The sequence below is a fragment of the Carcharodon carcharias genome, chromosome 22 (genome assembly GCF_017639515.1).
Source record: "Carcharodon carcharias isolate sCarCar2 chromosome 22, sCarCar2.pri, whole genome shotgun sequence".
NCBI lineage: Eukaryota > Metazoa > Chordata > Chondrichthyes > Lamniformes > Lamnidae > Carcharodon > Carcharodon carcharias.
Window position 1 is genome coordinate 52,958,591 of NC_054488.1, and position 18,649 is coordinate 52,977,239.

The window sequence follows — 18,649 nt, forward strand, 5'->3', positions numbered from 1 at the left end:
GTTATGAGCAAGTGTGGAGGGATGAACTGACTTCTCTATTTCCCACTCTCCTGTTGGTTCTAAGAAAGGTTTGCATTTTAAAAAGGATGTTGTATTGCCAATCCTGTATGTACTTGGCAGGGTGCAGCTGTTAAGGATTAAGCCAGACAGATATTCTTGAGTTAATCACGCTAAGAAGTTAGATTTATTGCCAAAACCCTGCCAGGTAAAAATATTAAAATGTTCAAATACTTCCTACTTCCCACTAACGTGTGCAAACACACACTCCAACCCCAAGCATAAAGAAAAAAATACAACCCGACAGAGCATCAGATGGTAAACTTGGCCCAGTGAGATGCAGATGAAAAGGTGAAGTCAATAAAGATGCATTTGATTGTATCCAGGCTCTGGCTTTTCATTGAAGCAGTTGCTTTTTAATTGTGGCTGGTAGATCCCCTTTCCTCCTGGCATCAAAATCCAATGGTTTTTAATAGTCTCTGTTTGCAGGGATGTAGACACTTTTTTTTCTCAGCAAAACATGGTTTGGACTTTGATGAAATATTGTAGAGGGAGACTCTTGCCGCCTGTGACAGCCTGCGTGCTCCTTGCTTAGATCAAAATTTCAGTATCCACACAAAAGGTTGTATCACATGAACTCGCCATGCTGGTTGTATATTACTAAGAATATAGAGGACTAGCTCATGTTTCGCATTCCTTCCCTTTATCCATTGTTCTGTAGCCAAGGTAATTTATTTTTTTAACATCCCAGCCATTAACTACTGAATGATCTGTCCTCCCACCTTTCTCAGTGACTGTCTCCGTCTCCGACTTACCCCACGTGGATTTCAACTGAAATTCCACCCCTCATGTTTCGAACCCACCCAGGATTACAGGTATCTCCGGGACATAAAAAGTTTCTCGGACTGCTGTTCCCGTCACATTCTGAGATCCACACTCAGTGCCATGCGCCGCCATGTGAACACACTCGACCTCTCCCTCCAGCAGCACCACCGTACCCTTTTTCAAAGCTGCGCGTGCCCCCAGTTTCATTTTATTCTTCGTCTCATCCGACGCCTCAACAAGAATCTTTTTCTCTTTCTCTCAAGTGCTAAGGAACGCAAGCTCCAACAACTCATCGACACCAACACCCATCTAGGACCCTCCACCCCGGCCTGTCCCTCCGTCCCCACCCCATCTTCCAATCCCAGCCCCAGCCGTGTATTCACTATACCCCCTGACCTTCCCCTCTCCGATGCTGAACGTTCAGTGCTCAGCAAAGGACTTAGATTCATACCCTTAAGCCCTCACCTCAATAAATTTCGGGCTCGACATGATGCTGAACTCTTCTTCCGCCGTCTTCGTCTCCGGGCTCACTTCTTTGGGCAGGAGCCCTCTCCCCGTTCAAAGGATCCTTTCACCCACTTCCAATATTCTCCCTCCACCTGGAGCCCTCCCGCTGGATTCTTACCTTCTCTTTATCTTTTCATTGAGAACTGTCGGCGCGACACTAGTCGTCTCAATTTCTCTGCTTCTCTCACCCATTCTAATCTCTCTCTCTCTGAACTTACTGCACTCCATTCTCTCAGGTGCAACCCTGACATTGTCATCAAACCCGCTGACAAGGGTGGTGCTGTTGTTGTCGGGCGCACTGACCTCTACCTCGCGGAGGCTGAGCGTCAACTTGCAGACACTTCCTCCTACCTCTCCCTGGACCATGACCCCACCACTGAACATCAAGCCATTGTTTCCAGGACTGTCACTGACCTCATCTCCTCTGGGGATCTTCCTCCCACAGCTTCCAACCTGATAGTCGCCCAACCTCGGACGGCCCGCTTCTATCTCCTACCCAAAATCCACAAACAGAACTGTCCCGGTAGACCGATCGTCTCAGCTTGCTCCTGCCCCACAGAACTAATTTCTTGTTATCTTGACTCCCTTCTCTGTCCCCTTGTCCAGTCCCTTCCCACCTACATCCGTGATTCCTCTGACACCTTACATCACATCAACAATTTCCAGTTCCCTGGCCCCAACCGCTTCCTCTTCACCATGGACGTCCAATCCCTCTACACCTCCATCCCCCACCAGGATGGTCTGAGGGCCCTTAGCTTCTTCCTCAAACAGAGACCCGAACAATCCCCATCCACCATTACTCTCCTCCGTCTGGCTGAACTTGTTCTCACACTGAACAATTTCTCCTTCAACTCCTCTCACTTCCTCCAAATAAAAGGTGTGGCTATGGGTACCCGCATGGGCCCCAGCTATGCCTGTCTCTTTATGGGGTATGTGGAACATTCCTTGTTCCAGTCCTACTCCGGCCTCCTTCCACAACTCTTTCTCCAGTACATCAATGATTACTTCGGTGCTGCTTCATGCTCTCATCGGGACTTGGAAAAATTTATTAATTTTGCTTCCAGTCTCCACCCCTCCATCATTTTCACATGGTCCATCTCTGACACTTCCCTTCCCTTCCTTGACCTCTCTGTCTCAATCTCTGGTGATAGACTGTCCACCAATATCCATTACAAACCTACCGACTCCCACAGCTACCTCGACTACAGCTCCTCACACCCCGCTTCCTGGAAGGACTCCATCCCATTCTCTCAGTTCCTTCGCCTCCATCGCATCTGTTCCGATGATGCTACCTTCAAAAACAGTTCCTCTGACGTGTCCTCCTTCCTTAACTGAGGTTTTCCACCCACGGTCGTTGACAGGGCCCTCAACGGTGTCCGGCCCATCTCCCGCGCATCCGCCCTCACGCCTTCTCCTCCCTCCCAGAAACATGATAGGGTCCCCCTTGTCCTCACTTATCACCCCACCAGCCTCCGCATTCAAAGGATCATCCTCCGCCAACTCCAGCATGATGCCACCACCAAACACATCTTCCCTTCACCCCCCCTATCGGCATTCCGTAGGGATCGTTCCCTCCGGGACACCCTGGTCGACTCCTCCATCACCCCCTACTCCTCAACCCCCTCCTATGGCACCACCCCATGCTCACGCAAAAGATGCAACACCTGCTCCTTCACTTCCTCTCTCCTCACCATCCAAGGGCTCAAACACTCCTTTCAAGTGAAGCAGCATTTCACTTGCATTTCCCCCAACTTAGTCTACTGCATTTGTTGCTCCCAATGTGGTCTCCTCTACATTGGAGAGACCAAATGTAAACTGGGTGACTGCTTTGCAGAACACCTGCGGTCTGTCCGCAAGAACGACCCAAACCTCCCTGTCGCTTGCCATTTTAACACACCACACTGCTCTCTTGCCCACATGTCTGTCCTTGGCTTGCTGCATTGTTCCAGTGAAGCCCAACACAAACTGGAGGAACAACACCTCATCTTCCGACTAGGCACTTTACAGCCTTCCAGACTGAATATTGAATTCAACAACTTTAGGTCCTGAACTCCCTCCTCTATCCCCACCCCCTTTCTGTTTCCCCCTTCCTTTTGTTTTTTCTTTTCCCACCTATTTCCATTATTTTTAAATATTTTTAAATCTTTTATGCTCCCCCCACCCCCACTAGAGCTATACCTTGAGTGCCCTACCATCTATTCTTAATTAGCACATTTGTTTAGATAATATCACCAACTTCAACACCTATGTGTTCTTTTGTTCTGTTGTCTGTGACATCTTTTGATGATCTGCTTCTATCACTGCTTGTTTGTCCCTACAACCACACCACCCCCTCCACTTCTCTCCCCCCACACACACACCTTAAACCAGCTTATATTTCACCCCTTCCTTGGATTCACCTAGTTCTGTTGAAGGGTCATGAGGACTCGAAACGTCAACTCTTTTCTTCTCCGCCGATGCTGCCAGACTGCTGAGTTTTTCCAGGTAATTCTGTTTTTGTTTTGGATTTCCAGCATCCGCAGTTTTTTTGTTTTTGTCCTCCCACCTTGATGAGATTGGAAAGAGCTGTTCACACGTCCAGGGGTGCCATTGTCTCTGGGGTCTCCATGGAATGGAGTGTGACTTCACAGGTACAAATTAGCAGCTACTTCAAGTTAGTGTCCTTTGTTTAACAAAAATGCTTCTTTTTAAAAAGACTCAATATGTATATATGACCAGCTGATAAAATTACAAATTAATATTCTGTAAGAACACCTTTGTAACAACTCTGTTCAGTCCCTTCGTGATTTTGAGTACCTGTATCAAGTCTCCTTTCAGCCTTCTCCAAGAAACACCATTCTGGCTTCTCCAACCTATCTACGCAAGTTGAAGTTTATCATCCCTGGAACCATTCTTGTAAATCTTCTCTGCACTCCCTCCAAAGCCTTCACATCTTTTCTAAAGTGTGGTGCCTAGAACTGGATGCAATACACCAGATGAGGCCAGACCAGTGTTTGTACAGGTTTATCATAACCACCTTGCTTTTGTACTCCATGCCCCTGTTTATAAAGCCTAGGATCCCATATGCTTTATTAAACACTCTATTAACCTGTCCTGCCACCTTCAGTGATTTGAGTATACATACTCCCAGATCCCTCTGCTCCTGCACTCCCTTTATTTTGTATTGTCTCTGCATGTTCTTCCTAACAAAATGAATCACTTCACACTTCTCTGCATTAAATTTCATCTGCCACTTGTCTTTCCATTCCACCAGCTTGTCCATGTCCTCTTGAAATTCCACGCCATTCTCCTCACAGCTTACAATACTAACCAGCTTTGTCAGCTGCAAATTTTGAAATTTTGCCCTGTACACCGAAGTCTAGGTCATTAATATATATCAGGAGGAACAGGGGTTCCAACACTGACCCGGGGAAGTCCACTATAAACATTCATCCAGCCTGAAAAACAATCATTCACCATTACTCTGTTTCCTGTCACTCAGCCAATTTCATATCCACGTTGCTACTTTCCATTTTATTCCACAAGCTCAAGCTTTGCTGACAAATCTGTAGAGTAGCACTTATCAGATGCCTTTTGAAAGTCTATGCTTTCCACTGTTCAAGTCTAGTAACTCATTGCAGAACAAGGATCGATCTTGGGACCTCCCTATTCATACTGGTTCAGTACCGCATCAGGCAGTGCACCTATCTATGAGCTGTTAGTGCTATCCATTCACCAGCCAGTGTTCGAGGTACCAGTGGTCCTGGAGGCTGAAAATTATTTTGATTGCCCCATTGAAAAATACCTTGAGACGTTTTCCTACGTTGACAGTGCTAATGTAAAGGCAGGTTGTTGTTGATTTGGCTTGCCTGAATCTGAGGAAAGGTGCTGTTTCGGAGCATGATGTTGAATTTCTTCTATCTCTCTAGTTTCCAGACTGTGTTGAATTTGCTGAGGAAATGGCTAACAGAGGAAAAACTGTGATTGTGGCCGCCCTGGACGGAACTTTCCAAAGAAAAGTGAGGCTAACCCATGAGGAATAAGTACAACTGCACATATGAGTACATCTTGTTGAGGATGTGTGGTGCCTGTCCAATATTATAATCACATCCTTTACAACAACCAGATTGCATTCAGTCTATTTTGCCTGAGGGAGGGAAGGAATGCTTTTTATGAAATATACTCTGCAGCCATTTAAGAATTTCCATTAAGTTCCTGACCTTTTCCACGCTTTCAAGCAGAGGTCAGGCCCTTCCCAGAGGAGAGGTCTAGTGGTTTTATCATTCGAGGCACTGTAGACTAATCACTGGCCCACCTCAACCCAAAGAGTAGCAATGTTGAAGTGGGGGGGTGTAATCACAGCATCTTACTTAAAACCAATTCAGAATGAGTGATGGTGAAATGGTACTGCACTGAAGGAGTCCATTTGACCCATTGGACCAGTGCCAGCTCTTTGAATGACCTATCACTGCCCTGCTGTTTCCCAATATCCCTGCATTTTTGTTCCTCTGAATATATATCCAATTCACTGTTGAAGGTTGATATCAAATCTGCTTCACCATCTTTGCAGGCAGTGTATTCCAGATCATTGTAGTTTGCACCATTTAAAAACAGCCTCCTCAAGTCTTTTGCCAATCACCTTAAATTGCATCCTCTGATTTACCTACTCCCCTGCCACTTCATCTACTCTATCCAAATACGTCTTAATTTAAATGCCCTTTAAAACTCTCTTCGTCAAGGGGAACAATTCCAGCTTGAGAGAGTCTCTCCACATAATTGAATTTGCTCACCCCTGGTACTGACCTGGTAAATGTGCTCTACCACATTTGTCGTCTGTCTCATAGAACTGGATATTTAATTCCAGGGTTTTAATCGTTCCTGATTGCAGTGAGAGGCGGGAAACAGAATACTTGCTGTGTGGCAGAGAGAGAATTTGTTGTCTCTTGAAGCGGCCCTGGGCTGATCTGTGAGGCACAGCGGCAATTCGTGAAGGCTTCGAAATCTATTGATTGTGTTTGAAACCTGATTCTAATTCCGTTTCTTTCCCTAGGCTTTTGGCAACATTCTGAATCTAGTTCCCTTGGCCGAGAGTGTAGTGAAACTGAGTGCCGTGTGCATGGAGTGCTACGGGGAGGCTGCCTATACCAAGAGGCTGGGGACTGAAAAAGAGGTGTGTGTTTGTCTGTCTTTCCCCACTTTTTTAGGAAATTACTTTGCTCTTTTTGCTTCCTGGATAAACCATTCCAAAAAAGCTGGGAATCATCTGGCGCCTTGCCAATTGACCACTCATTGTGTGTGACCCTGGGAGGAGGCATCACTGTGAAGTATGATCAAGGTGCTACTCAAAGTCCACATATGTCAGTAGAGTTTCCTCTGTCCCAGTTTAGGGCTCAAGACAGTTATAATCGCTGAGCTGGTCCCTCAGCTGAGAGCTTGGCACAGGTATGGGACCTACTTGACCCTTTATGGCTCAACTTTAGATTGCCAGACTTACTGAGCTATTCGCAGGACCTCGAAGAGATTTAGTTGACAATTCTTTCAGTCATGTGGCAGTTCAATTAAGTGTGAAGGGACTGACCCGTTGCCTGTAAACGAGTGTGAAGATAGTCCAGCCACATACCCTGTCTGTTCTGGGTGAGTCTAAATGCTGGCAGCTTTAACTATGCAAGTGAAACATAGAAAATAGGAGCAGGAGTAGGCCCTTCGAGCCTGCTCTGTCATTCATCATGATCATGGCTGATCATCCAACTCAGCCTGCACCCGCTTTCTCCCCGTATCCTTTGATCCCTTTCACCCCGAGAGCTATATCTAACTCCTTGAAAACATACAATGCTTTGGCCTCAACTGCTTTCTGTGGTGGCGAATTCCACAGGCTCACCACTCTCTGGGTGAAGAAATTTCTGCTCACCTCAGTCCTAAATGGTCTACCTCGTATCCTTAGACTGTGCCCCCCGGTTCTGGACTCCCTGGTTTTATGCTGTTATCTGGTGTCCTTGGTGAGGGGAAAATTGATGGTTCCTGTTTCTGGGAAATGCACATCTAGTCGACTAAAAGTGGCATAAGGTTTGGCCAATGATAAATAGCCATTTCATACACTTCCTCTCACACACAGTGGGCCGTAACTTCCGACTAGAGCCAGAAAGTGCTGGCCCACACAAATTAGAAGAAATGAATTCCTACTTATTTGACAGTTACTTTGACACTTGTGTTCACCAGAGCTGCTTGGGGCCTGCATCGAAAGACTCCTCACAGGCCCCAGTATGGGTGGTTAGCTAAGATAGTGTGGCTCACTTGCATGTGCTATAAGCTATTATAGATTCACACACAGGGTCCTGTCCTTTGCAAACAGGAAGAACGTGCCCATGTATTACAACTTCTTCAATTAAACAAAAGCTTGGGTGATATTCATTCCTCATAGCAGTACCATGACCAATCAGAGTCAACCTGCCTGGTTTGAATTTAAACAAAAGCCTGACGGTTAGCTGTTCTCTGGAACATCCCTTCCTGCATCTACCCTGTCTAGTCCTGTTAGAATTTTATAAGTTTCTATGAGATCCCCCCCCCCCCACCCCCCCCAATTCTTCTGAACTCCAGCGCATATAATTCTAACTGACTCAATCTCTCCTCATGTCAGTTCCGCCATTCCAGGAATCAGTCTGGTAAACCTTTGCTGCACTCCCTCTGCAGCAAGAACATCCTTCCTCAGATAAGGAGACCAAAACTGCACTCAATATTCCAGGTGTGGTCCCACCAAGGCCCTGTATAATTGCAGCAAGACATCCCTGCTCCTGTACTCGAATCCTCTCGCTATGAAATCCAACATACCATTTGCTTTCATTACCACATGCTACACCTGCATGCTTACCTTCAACAACTGGTGTACGAGGACACCCAGGTCTTGTTGCACATTCCCCTCTCTCAATTTATAGCCATTCAGATAATAATCTGCCTCCCTGTTTTTGCTACCAAAGTGGATAACCCCACATTTAACCTCATTATACTGCATCTGCCATGCATTTGCTCACTTACTCAGCTTGTCCAAACCTACTTGGATAGAATGGAGGGTAGCTAATTCTGTGGGTGAACATTTGGGTTCTTTAAGACATTGTGCAAACATCTTGTATAGTATCTTTAATACAGAAATAAAATATTTCAAGATGTTTTCACAGAGATGTAATGAAAATAATTGGACATAGAGCCAAAGCAAGAAGTTATTAAAGAGTGACCAAATGGTCAAAATTGGAGGAGCAGAGTTGGTGGGGAGGGACTGGTGGTGGGGGAGAGAATGTGATTCTAGGGCTAGAAAAAGTTTCCAAAGATGGGAGGAAGGAAGGCCATGAATGGGATTTTTCCCATTGATTAGTAAATCTGGAGAAATCATTGATCTCGTTAGCTTCCTAATGGCTGAATTTGGAGATTAAAACAAAAAACTGTGGATGCTGGAAATCCAAAACAGAAACAGAAATACCTGGAAAAACTCAGCAGGTCCAGCAGCATCGACAGAGAAGAGTACAGTTGACCTTTCGAGTCTCATTGTTTCCTGGTCCTGGGATCAGTAGCTCCTGGATCTTTTTGGCAACCGGTAAAGAAGAAAGGGAATATTTCCTGTGGGTGTTTGTGGTCAAAGCTTGAAGACAAAACACGAAGAAGGATGAAGATGAAAAAAGGACTTTGCATTTTGTTTAGCACCTTTCATGACCTCCAGATGATTCAAAACACTTTTTACAGCAAATGAAGTACTTTTGCAGTGTAGTCATTGTAATTTAGGAGATGTGGCAGCCAGTTTGAGCACAGCAAGCTCCCACAGACAGCAATCTGATGATGACCAGATAATTTTTTTTCACTGCTGTTGGCTGAGGGCCATATATTGGCCAGGAAACCTGCGATTACTTCCCTGTTCTTTGAAATAGGGCCATGGGACCTTTTACATCCATCTGAGAGAGCTGTTATGGACAGGAGAGAGAGAAACTGAACTATTTTATCCTCTCTCCATCTGTCGATAAGCAGAGGTGTTTTTGAATTATTTTTAAAGTAGCCTGTGGTGTGTTTCCCCAACCCTCAGCTTCTGAGATACAATTTAATAATAACTCGCATAATGGTTAACTCAGAAGGTTAGTTTATTCATCTTCAAACCTGGGGAATGGGGGTTGGCAGTGTTCACAACCTCACACAAAGACACATATACAGTAAAGGGAATACAAAAGAGGAAGATTTACAACTATGGGCAATAAAGTAAAAGAACCAGACAAATGAACATTAATTCACGTGATTTCCAGAGTCTGAGAAGTCAAAGTCCAGAGGGTGTTTCCTTTGTAGCCGAGTTCAGTCTAGATGAGTCCTGGTTGGAGACAACAACATAAGAGTCCTTGAAACGAATGATGATGCGACACAATGCAGTTTCTGCTTGGCGGTTGATGACCAGAGACTTGTAAGATCAAACAGGCTTTGAGGAGGTGAGAGCTGGTGGCTGGCTGCTTGGTCAGCTGGGAGCTGCTGGAGAATTTTCTGGTTGGTGTTAAAACAGCACTCTGCGCAGTGAGGCTAGAAATGTAATATTAAAATGATCCAAAAGGCTAGAAGCATGGGGTCATGTTACATGGCCCGAAAATGTGTTAATTGCAGCCTCAAAAGCAGTTTCTGTGCTTCTGGCCAAAATCCATCGCTTCCCTCAGGAACAAAATGGTGCCCATTTACACTTCAGGTATAATGAGTTTTGACCTCTGCGTCTTTGTTAGTGTCCCAACTGGAGGAATCCGTTTGTTAGTTAGTTGTCTTGTTTCATGATTATAACATGGCCTGACAATGGGGTGTGGGAGTGGAACTATCTTGTTCTTGTAATTTCTGTTGGTAGCCCCCAGAACAGATGGGCAATCTTGAGTCATGTGACCTGTAGCAGCCATTTTGTGGTTCAGCAGGAGTCCATTTTAAAATAGCAAAAAAATAGTCAAGTTTTGATACATACAGTTGTGATTTCATGTCCTATTGACATAACAGAGCAAACAAGGTCTTGGCCACTGTGTCCTCCAAAAGGCAGCATCTGTTAGGCCAGCACTCCTTTCGTACTGCAGTGGATCTTGAACACACAACTTTCTGATTCAGAGGCAAGAGTGCTACAAACTGAGCCAAGACGAAGTCAAAAAGCATCTAAGCCTCTTTTCCAAAAGTTTATAGATGCTGGATCACTTGGAATTCCTAGGACTGAGCGAGATAGATTTTTGTGCAGTGGGGGGAGTCAAAGAATATGGAGCATAGGTTGCTAAATGAAATGGAGAGAGAGAGATGTCAGTAATGATCCCCTGGAATGATGGAACAATCATGAGGGGCTGAATGGCCTACTCCTATTCTTGGTAGAATGACAAATCAATTCCTGCTCCAAGATTATTTTATTCAGTTCATCAGAATCCTTTCTTCAGCTTTGGTGGAGCTCAGAAACAGCAAGGGGCAGCAAACATTGGTGGGAGTTGTTTACAGGCCACCAAACAAGTGGTAACGTTGGGCACAGTGTAAATCAGGAAATTAGAGCTGCATGTAACATGGGTAATACAGTAATAATGGGCAACTTCAGTTTACATATAGACTGGGTAGACACTAATGGCATGGGGGATCAATTCCTAGTGTGTGTGTACGAGATGGTTTCTGGAAAGAATGTTGAAGAACGAACTAAGGATCTGGCTGTTTTAGATTTAAACTTATCTAATGAGAAAGAACTAATTAATAACCATTAGGATCTGTTAGCAAATAGCAACATAGTGTAATTTTACATCAAGTTTGAAAGTGATATAGTTCATTCTGAAACTAGGGTCCAAAATCTGAACAGAGGAAATTATGAAGATATGAGGGGCAGATCAGCTATGGTGGATTTGGAAAATACATTGATGATGGTGATCTCATTGAAACTTGCAGAATTCTTACAGGGTTTGACGGGATAGATGTGAATAGGAATTTTCCCCTGGCTGGTGAGTCTAGAACCAGGGGAATAGTCTTAGAATAAGAGGCAGGCCATTTAAGACTGAGCTAAGGAGGAATTTCTTCACTCAGGATGATGAAAATTTGGAATTCTCTACCCCAGAGGGTTGTGGAAGTTCAACCATTGAGCATGTTCAAGACAGAAATCGATAGATTTCTGGACACTAATGACATCAAGGGAAATGGGGATAGTGGGGAATAATGACAGAGGTAGATGATCAGCCATAGTCTGTTTGAATGGCCTACTGCTGCTCTTATTTCCTGTGTTCTCTCCCTTGCATGATTTAGTACAGTGACTTGTTTTGTACCAACAGGTTGAAGTGATTGGCGGAACAGACATGTACCGAGCGACCTGTAGGCCCTGCTACTTTGCGAAAGTTAGCCTGTCGGGCATGGAGAGCGACAAGGAGAACACCAGTCAAGAGGAAACTCATCAACACGTAGCTTCAAAACACCTCTCTTCCACCCAACAATGCAAATCACCAAGAAAACTCTTTGAAAACCTACTGGTCTAACTTCTGAAGTTAATCCTCCTTCCCCTACCACCAACATCCCCCTCCCAACTTTTTCTCCTCTTCTTTTTAAAGTGTTGACCTATGTTGGATGTGGCTCCTCAGCCCTGGCCAACTCTTCAGTACTTAAGCCCCAAGCACTGATTCTTGTGCAATTCTGGGCACTGTTAAGAGACATCACAATCGAGGCTAATTCTGCTTTGTTCCCTTCTTCCACACTTGCACTTTCAGTTGGAGACTGGATGAATCCTGAGGAGTGTCCACAATGTTATAGGGATTGTTTAAAAAAAACAATATTGCATCTTTTTTCTTGCCTGCAAACTGCTGTGTGCTTATTTATACTAACTGCACTATCTTAACATATGCAAAAAGCCATTTTGTATCACTTCAGTTGCAGTTTAACTATGGCAGAGGTACTGGCTCTGTTCTCTTATGCCTTGCTTGTTCTCCATGTGAGTCCAGGCAGTTGCCAGCTCCCAAACTAAATTAACCTTTCACCTGCTACCCATGATGGACACATCTTCCAGCAGTCACTAGATGATGAACAGAACCTGTGAAAATATCCCCACCCCAATCATCTCCCAAAGGTGTGCTGCAGCAGTATAGCTAATGTTTAGCTTTTTAAAAAATTATAGATGTGCACATTATTTTTTTAAATATCTTTGTAGTTGCTCTGTCTAGTTTATTAAAGTGGCCACACAGGAAATTTGCTGCACAGATCAGAGGCCACAGTCATCAATAATTACTGGCTCTGAAACAGAAAGATCTTCCAGTCCCAGGTGTGTTCTTTAGTTAGTATTCCAATGCAGGTTAGTGTGACAGGATTATTTTGATGTTGTTGGCAATGATGACCTTTGCAGCCATCTGACACTGGAGAGCAGGGCTGTCATTAACTGCTGTGTAGAATATTAGCAGATGGAAAAAAAACTTGTTTTTTTTATTAACCACCATGTTTATTTAACTGAGAAATCATTACTGTAACTACGTAGAAAAAGTTTGGTATTATGGACTAAAAGTTTGATGGTCATGGCTCCAAAAGTCATGCATTTTAAAATGTAACTTTACTGCTATGTATATGTGATCAGAGCTGATGTATTGATGGTAATATTTTGCTGGTGCTCTGAATACTCAGTAACTGCGAATGCTCAGAATATACCCTCTATTTTAGCACTGCCACTTCAATCTAGACCATTACTCTTAGCATCAGTATAATTTAAGGTATATCTGAGGACTTAATCTCCAAGGTATTCGTTTCTGTTTCATGTTTCCTACATTTTTAAAAATAAAGTGAATTGCATTTGTCTGTTGTAGTATGTCCCCTGCCTGCTTCATGTGCATCTATTTATTACTTTATATTGTAATGGAACCTGTGGTTTCAAAGCTTTTTTTTCAGCCAGATCTAAATGGAAAAAGAAACATACCCTCCTGGTTTTGAGGGAAATAAAACCAAAACTGCGATTGGAGACCAAAGCTTCTAGGGAAACTTAACCTAGTTGAAAGCATATACAAGGATACATTTCAACCCCAGCTCAATAGAAGTTGATGAGCCTATGGTGCAGTACAAGCAAGCTGCCTATGAATTCATGTTTAACTTACGTTGATTCTTGAGTTTTGAGTACGGATGGTTAGCTAGCTAAGATAGTATGGCTCACTTGCATGTGCTGTAAGCTATATAGATTCACACACACGGTCCTGTCCTTTGCAAACTGGAAGAACATTCCCATGTATTGCAACTTCAGTTGAATAAAAGCTTGGGTGATATTCATTCCTCATAGTAATACCATTTCTCAGAATTGACCTGCCTGGTTTGAATTTAAACAAAAGCCTGACAGCTGTTCCCTGGTGCATTCTCCATAACAACACCTTTACCAGTCAGAACAAAAACAGAATTACCTGGAAAAACTCAGCAGGTCTGGCAGCATCGGCGGAGAAGAAAAGAGTTGACGTTTCGAGTCCTCATGACCCTTCGACAGAACTTGAGTTCGAGTCCAGGAAAGAGCTGAAATATAAGCTGGTTTAAGGTGTGTGTGTGGGGGGCGGAGAGATAGAGAGACAGAGAGGTGGAGGGGGTTGGTGTGGTTGTAGCGACAAACAAGCAGTGATAGAAGCAGATCATCAAAAGATGTCAACAACAATAGTACAATAGAACACATAGGTGTTAAAGTTAAAGTTGGTGATATTATCTAAACGAATGTGCTAATTAAGAATGGATGGTAGGGCACTCAAGGTATAGCTCTAGTGGGTTTTTTTTTTTATTTTATATAATGGAAATAGGTGGGAAAAGGAAAATCTTTATAATTTATTGGGAAAAAAAAGAAGGGGGAAACAGAAAGGGGGTGGGGATGGGGGAGGGGACTCACGACCTAAAGTTGTTGAATTCAATATTCAGTCCGGAAGGCTGTAAAGTCCCTAGTCGGAAGATGAGGTGTTGTTCCTCCAGTTTGCGTTGGGCTTCACTGGAACAATGCAGCAAGCCAAGGACAGACATGTGGGCAAGAGAGCAGGGTGGAGTGTTAAAATGGCAAGCGACAGGGAGGTTTGGGTCATTCTTGCGGACAGACCGCAGGTGTTCTGCAAAGCGGTCGCCCAGTTTACGTTTGGTCTCTCCAATGTAGAGGAGACCACATTGGGAGCAACGAATGCAGTAGACTAAGTTGGGGGAAATGCAAGTGAAATGCTGCTTCACTTGAAAGGAGTGTTTGGGTCCTTGGACGGTGAGGAGAGAGGAAGTGAAGGGGCAGGTGTTGCATCTTTTGCGTGGGCAAGGGGTTGTGCCATACGAGGGGGTTGAGGAGTAGGGGGTGATGGAGGAGTGGACCAGGGTGTCCCGGAGGGAGCGATCCCTACGGAATGCCGATAAGGGGGGTGAAGGGAAGATGTGTTTGGTAGTGGCATCATGCTGGAGTTGGCGGAAATGGCGGAGGATGATCCTTTGAATGCGGAGGCTGGTGGGGTGATAAGTGAGGACAAGGGGGACCCTATCATGTTTCTGGGAGGGAGGAGAAGGAGTGAGGGCGGATGCGCAGGAGATGGGCCGGACACGGTTGAGGGCCCTGTCAACGACCGTGGGTGGAAAACCTCGGTTAAGGAAGAAGGAGGACATGTCAGAGGAACTGTTTTTGAATGTAGCATCATCGGAACAGATGCGACGGAGGCGAAGGAACTGAGAGAATGGGATGGAGTCCTTACAGGAAGTGGGGTGTGAGGAGCTGTAGTCGAGATAGCTGTGGGTGTCGGTGGGTTTGTAATGGATATTGGTGGACAGTCTATCACCAGAGATTGAGACAGAGAGGTCAAGGAAGGGAAGGGAAGTGTCAGAGATGGACCACGTGAAAATGATGGAGGGGTGGAGATTGGAAGCAAAATTAATAAATTTTTCCAAGTCCTGACGAGAGCATGAAGCAGCACCAAAGTAATCATCGATGTACCGGAGAAAGAGTTGTGGAAGGGGGCCGGAGTAGGACTGGAACAAGGAATGTTCCACATACCCCATAAAGAGACAGGCATAGCTGGGGCCCATGCGGGTACCCATAGCCACACCTTTTATTTGGAGGAAGTGAGAGGAGTTGAAGGAGAAATTGTTCAGCGTGAGAACAAGTTCAGCCAGACGGAGGAGAGTAGTGGTGGATGGGGATTGTTCGGGCCTCTGTTCGAGGAAGAAGCTAAGGGCCCTCAGACCATCCTGGTGGGGGATGGAGGTGTAGAGGGATTGGACGTCCATGGTGAAGAGGAAGCGGTAGGGGCCAGGGAACTGGAAATTGTTGATGTGACGTAAGGTGTCAGAGGAATCACGGATGTAGGTGGGAAGGGACTGGACAAGGGGAGAGAGAAGGGAGTCAAGATAACGAGAAATGAGTTCTGTGGGGCAGGAGCAAGCTGAGACGATCGGTCTACCGGGGCAGTTCTGTTTGTGGATTTTGGGTAGGAGATAGAAGCGGGCCGTCCGAGGTTGGGCAACTATCAGGTTGGAAGCTGTGGGAGGGAGATCCCCAGAGGAGATGAGGTCAGTGACAGTCCTGGAAACAGTGGCTTGATGTTCAGTGGTGGGGTCATGGTCCAGGGAGAGGTAGGAGGAAGTGTCTGCGAGTTGACGCTCAGCCTCCGCGTGGTAGAGGTCAGTGCGCCAGACAACAACAGCACCACCCTTGTCAGCGGGTTTGATGACAATGTCAGGGTTGGACCTGAGAGAATGGAGTGCAGTAAGTTCAGAGAGAGACAGGTTAGAATGGGTGAGAGGAGCAGAGAAATTGAGACGACTAATGTCGCGCCGACAGTTCTCAATGAAAAGATCGAGAGAAGGTAAGAATCCAGAGGGAGGGGTCCAGGTGGAGGGAGAATATTGAAGATGGGTAAAAGGATCCGTTGAACTGGGAGAGGACTCCTGCCCAAAGAAGTGAGCCCGGAGACGAAGACGGCGGAAGAAGAGTTCAGTATCATGCCGAGCCCGAAATTCATTGAGGTGAGGGCGTAAGGGTATGAAACTAAGTCCTTTGCTGAGCACTGAACGTTCAGCATCGGAGAGGGGAAGGTCAGGGGGTATAGTGAATACACGGCTGGGGCCGGGATTGGAAGATGGGGTGGGGACGGAGGGACAGGCCGGGGTGGAGGGTCCTAGATGGGTGTTGGTGTCGATGAGTTGTTGTAGCTATCTCTCCGCCCCCCACACACACACCTTAAACCAGCTTATATTTCAGCTCTTTCCTGGACTCGAACTCAAGTTCTGTCGAAGGGTCATGAGGACTCGAAACGTCAACTCTTTTCTTCTCCGCCGATGCTGCCAGACCTGCTGAGTTTTTCCAGGTAATTCTGTTTTTGTTTTGGATTTCCAGCATCCGCAGTTTTTTTGTTTTTATCTCTGTGTTTTTATCTCTGCCTTTACCAGTCAGACCCTACTTGCCAACCAATCAGCACCCTCTGCTCATGCATGATAAATCTCCCTTTGAGGTTTGGTATGCTTGTGAATCTATTAAGATGAATACAAAACAAAAACCTTTGACAGCATATCTATTTTCAGCAATACTCAAGATAGTATTTATTGTTTTGTTTGATTGTTGTATAGCTAAAAATTCTTCTAACAGCTTCATGCTCCTTTTCAACCAGTTTCAGAGCTTAGAGGGTTCCCATGTTCCAAACGGAGTGCTTCAGCCTTGAGATGTATTAAGGCAGCAACTCACCAAGGCTCCTTCAACAACGCTTTCCAAACCCATGACCTCCACCAACCATCTTAACTTGGAAATACGTTGCTGTTTGTTCATTGCCAGCGTCAAAATCCTGGGAACTTCCTACCAGCACTGTGAATGTATGTAGACCACATGGCCTGCAGTGGCTCACCACTCCCTTCTCAAGGGCAATTAGAGATGGGAAATAAATGCTGACCTCGCCCCTGATGCTCACAGCCCAAGAAAAGTTTTTGAAAAGACTTGGCCCTCAGCAGACATCTTCCCACAATCCATGGAGTGAGATAGTTCACAATCATCATGTTAAATTTACTAAGCTTATTGCTCCTGTGACTCTAATAGAGAGAATTGCCTCTGGTTGTGGTTTAATAATAGCATTACTGTGTCTAAAAAGTCAAGAGTTTCACTACAGATAGGGACTAGTGCAATCTTACATCCATTTCCAAAAAGCACCAGGCCTATACAGTAACCATACCAAAGTGATGAGTGCAGTCTACATCTGATTTAATTTTGTATTCAGCAGAGTCCTGGGTGGAGGTTTTGCATTTGCTGAAAGATCAGCCATAATCTTAATGGTGGACGAGGCTTGGGGGTTAGAATGGCAGAACACCTTCGGTCTGTCCAAGCATCACCCAGACCTCCCTGTGGCTTGCCATTTTAACACTCCACCCTGCTCTCTTGCCCACATGTCTGTCCTTGGCTTGCTGCATTGTTCCAGTGAAGCTCAACGCAAACTGGAGGAAAAGCACCTCATCTTCCAACTAGGCACTTTACAGCCTTCTGGACTGAATATTGAGTTTAACAATTTTAGATCTTAAACTCCACCCCCACGCCCTTTCCGTTCTTCCCCCTCTTTGTTTTTTCCTATAATTTCTATAGATTTTTCTTTTCCCACCTATTTCCGTTATTTTTAATGTATTCCACCGATCACCTAGCTATACATTTTATGCCTTTTTAATCTTATTTCAGCCACCCCCACTACAGCTATCTGTACCTTGCTTGTCCTGCTATCCATTCTTAATTAGCACATTCTTTTAGATAATATCACCATCTTCAACACCTCTTTGATCTTTTGTCTGTGACATCTTTTGGTTTTCTCCTATCACTTCTTGCTTGTCCCAACAACCACCCCCACTTCTCTCCACCCCACCCCACCCCCCACCTCCCTTAAATCAGCTCATATTTCACCCTTCTATTTTTACTCAGTTCTGTTGAAGGGTCATGAGGACTCGAAACGTCAACTGTACTCTTCTCCGCCGATGCTGCAAGACCTGCTGAGTATTTCCAGGTATTTGTTATTTTTTGTTTTGTGTTAGAATGGCCTATTGTGTTCTTAGGTGCAGGGAACAAGACAGTTCCTGAAAAGACAATATCTGAAACAAAAACAAAAATTGCTGGAAAAACTCAGCAGGTCTGACAGCATCTGTAGAGAGAAAGAGTTAACGTTGAGTCCAGATGACTCTTCTTCAGTCTGTTTCAGTCAATGTCTGAGTGATTTCTCTATCATTGTTCGGTGAAAACCCTGTTTCCACATCCCAGGGCTGTGCAAAGCTTTACATATATGCATCCACAAGCAGCAGTTTCACAACTTGTTCCAATTAATTTGTATGTATCTCAGATTACTGATAGCAGATTTGGTATTTGGATTTAGAATTTATCCAGAGGCCTTTTATTTAAGCTCTTCCT

The 18,649-nt window shown here is 44.9% G+C and overlaps 1 protein-coding gene across 1 annotated transcript in view; it reads left to right on the forward strand.

Moving 5' to 3' along the window:
* Nucleotides 1-13,087, forward strand: part of tk1 (thymidine kinase 1, soluble) — a 33,028-nt gene extending 19,941 nt beyond the window's left edge. The window contains exons 5-7 of the mRNA XM_041216613.1: nucleotides 5,238-5,327; nucleotides 6,359-6,478; nucleotides 11,589-13,087. Coding sequence (XP_041072547.1) covers nucleotides 5,238-5,327; nucleotides 6,359-6,478; nucleotides 11,589-11,789 — 411 coding nt within the window. The 3' untranslated portion in view covers nucleotides 11,790-13,087. The remainder of the gene's footprint in view (nucleotides 1-5,237; nucleotides 5,328-6,358; nucleotides 6,479-11,588) is intronic.
* Nucleotides 13,088-18,649: the final 5,562 nt, after the last annotated feature.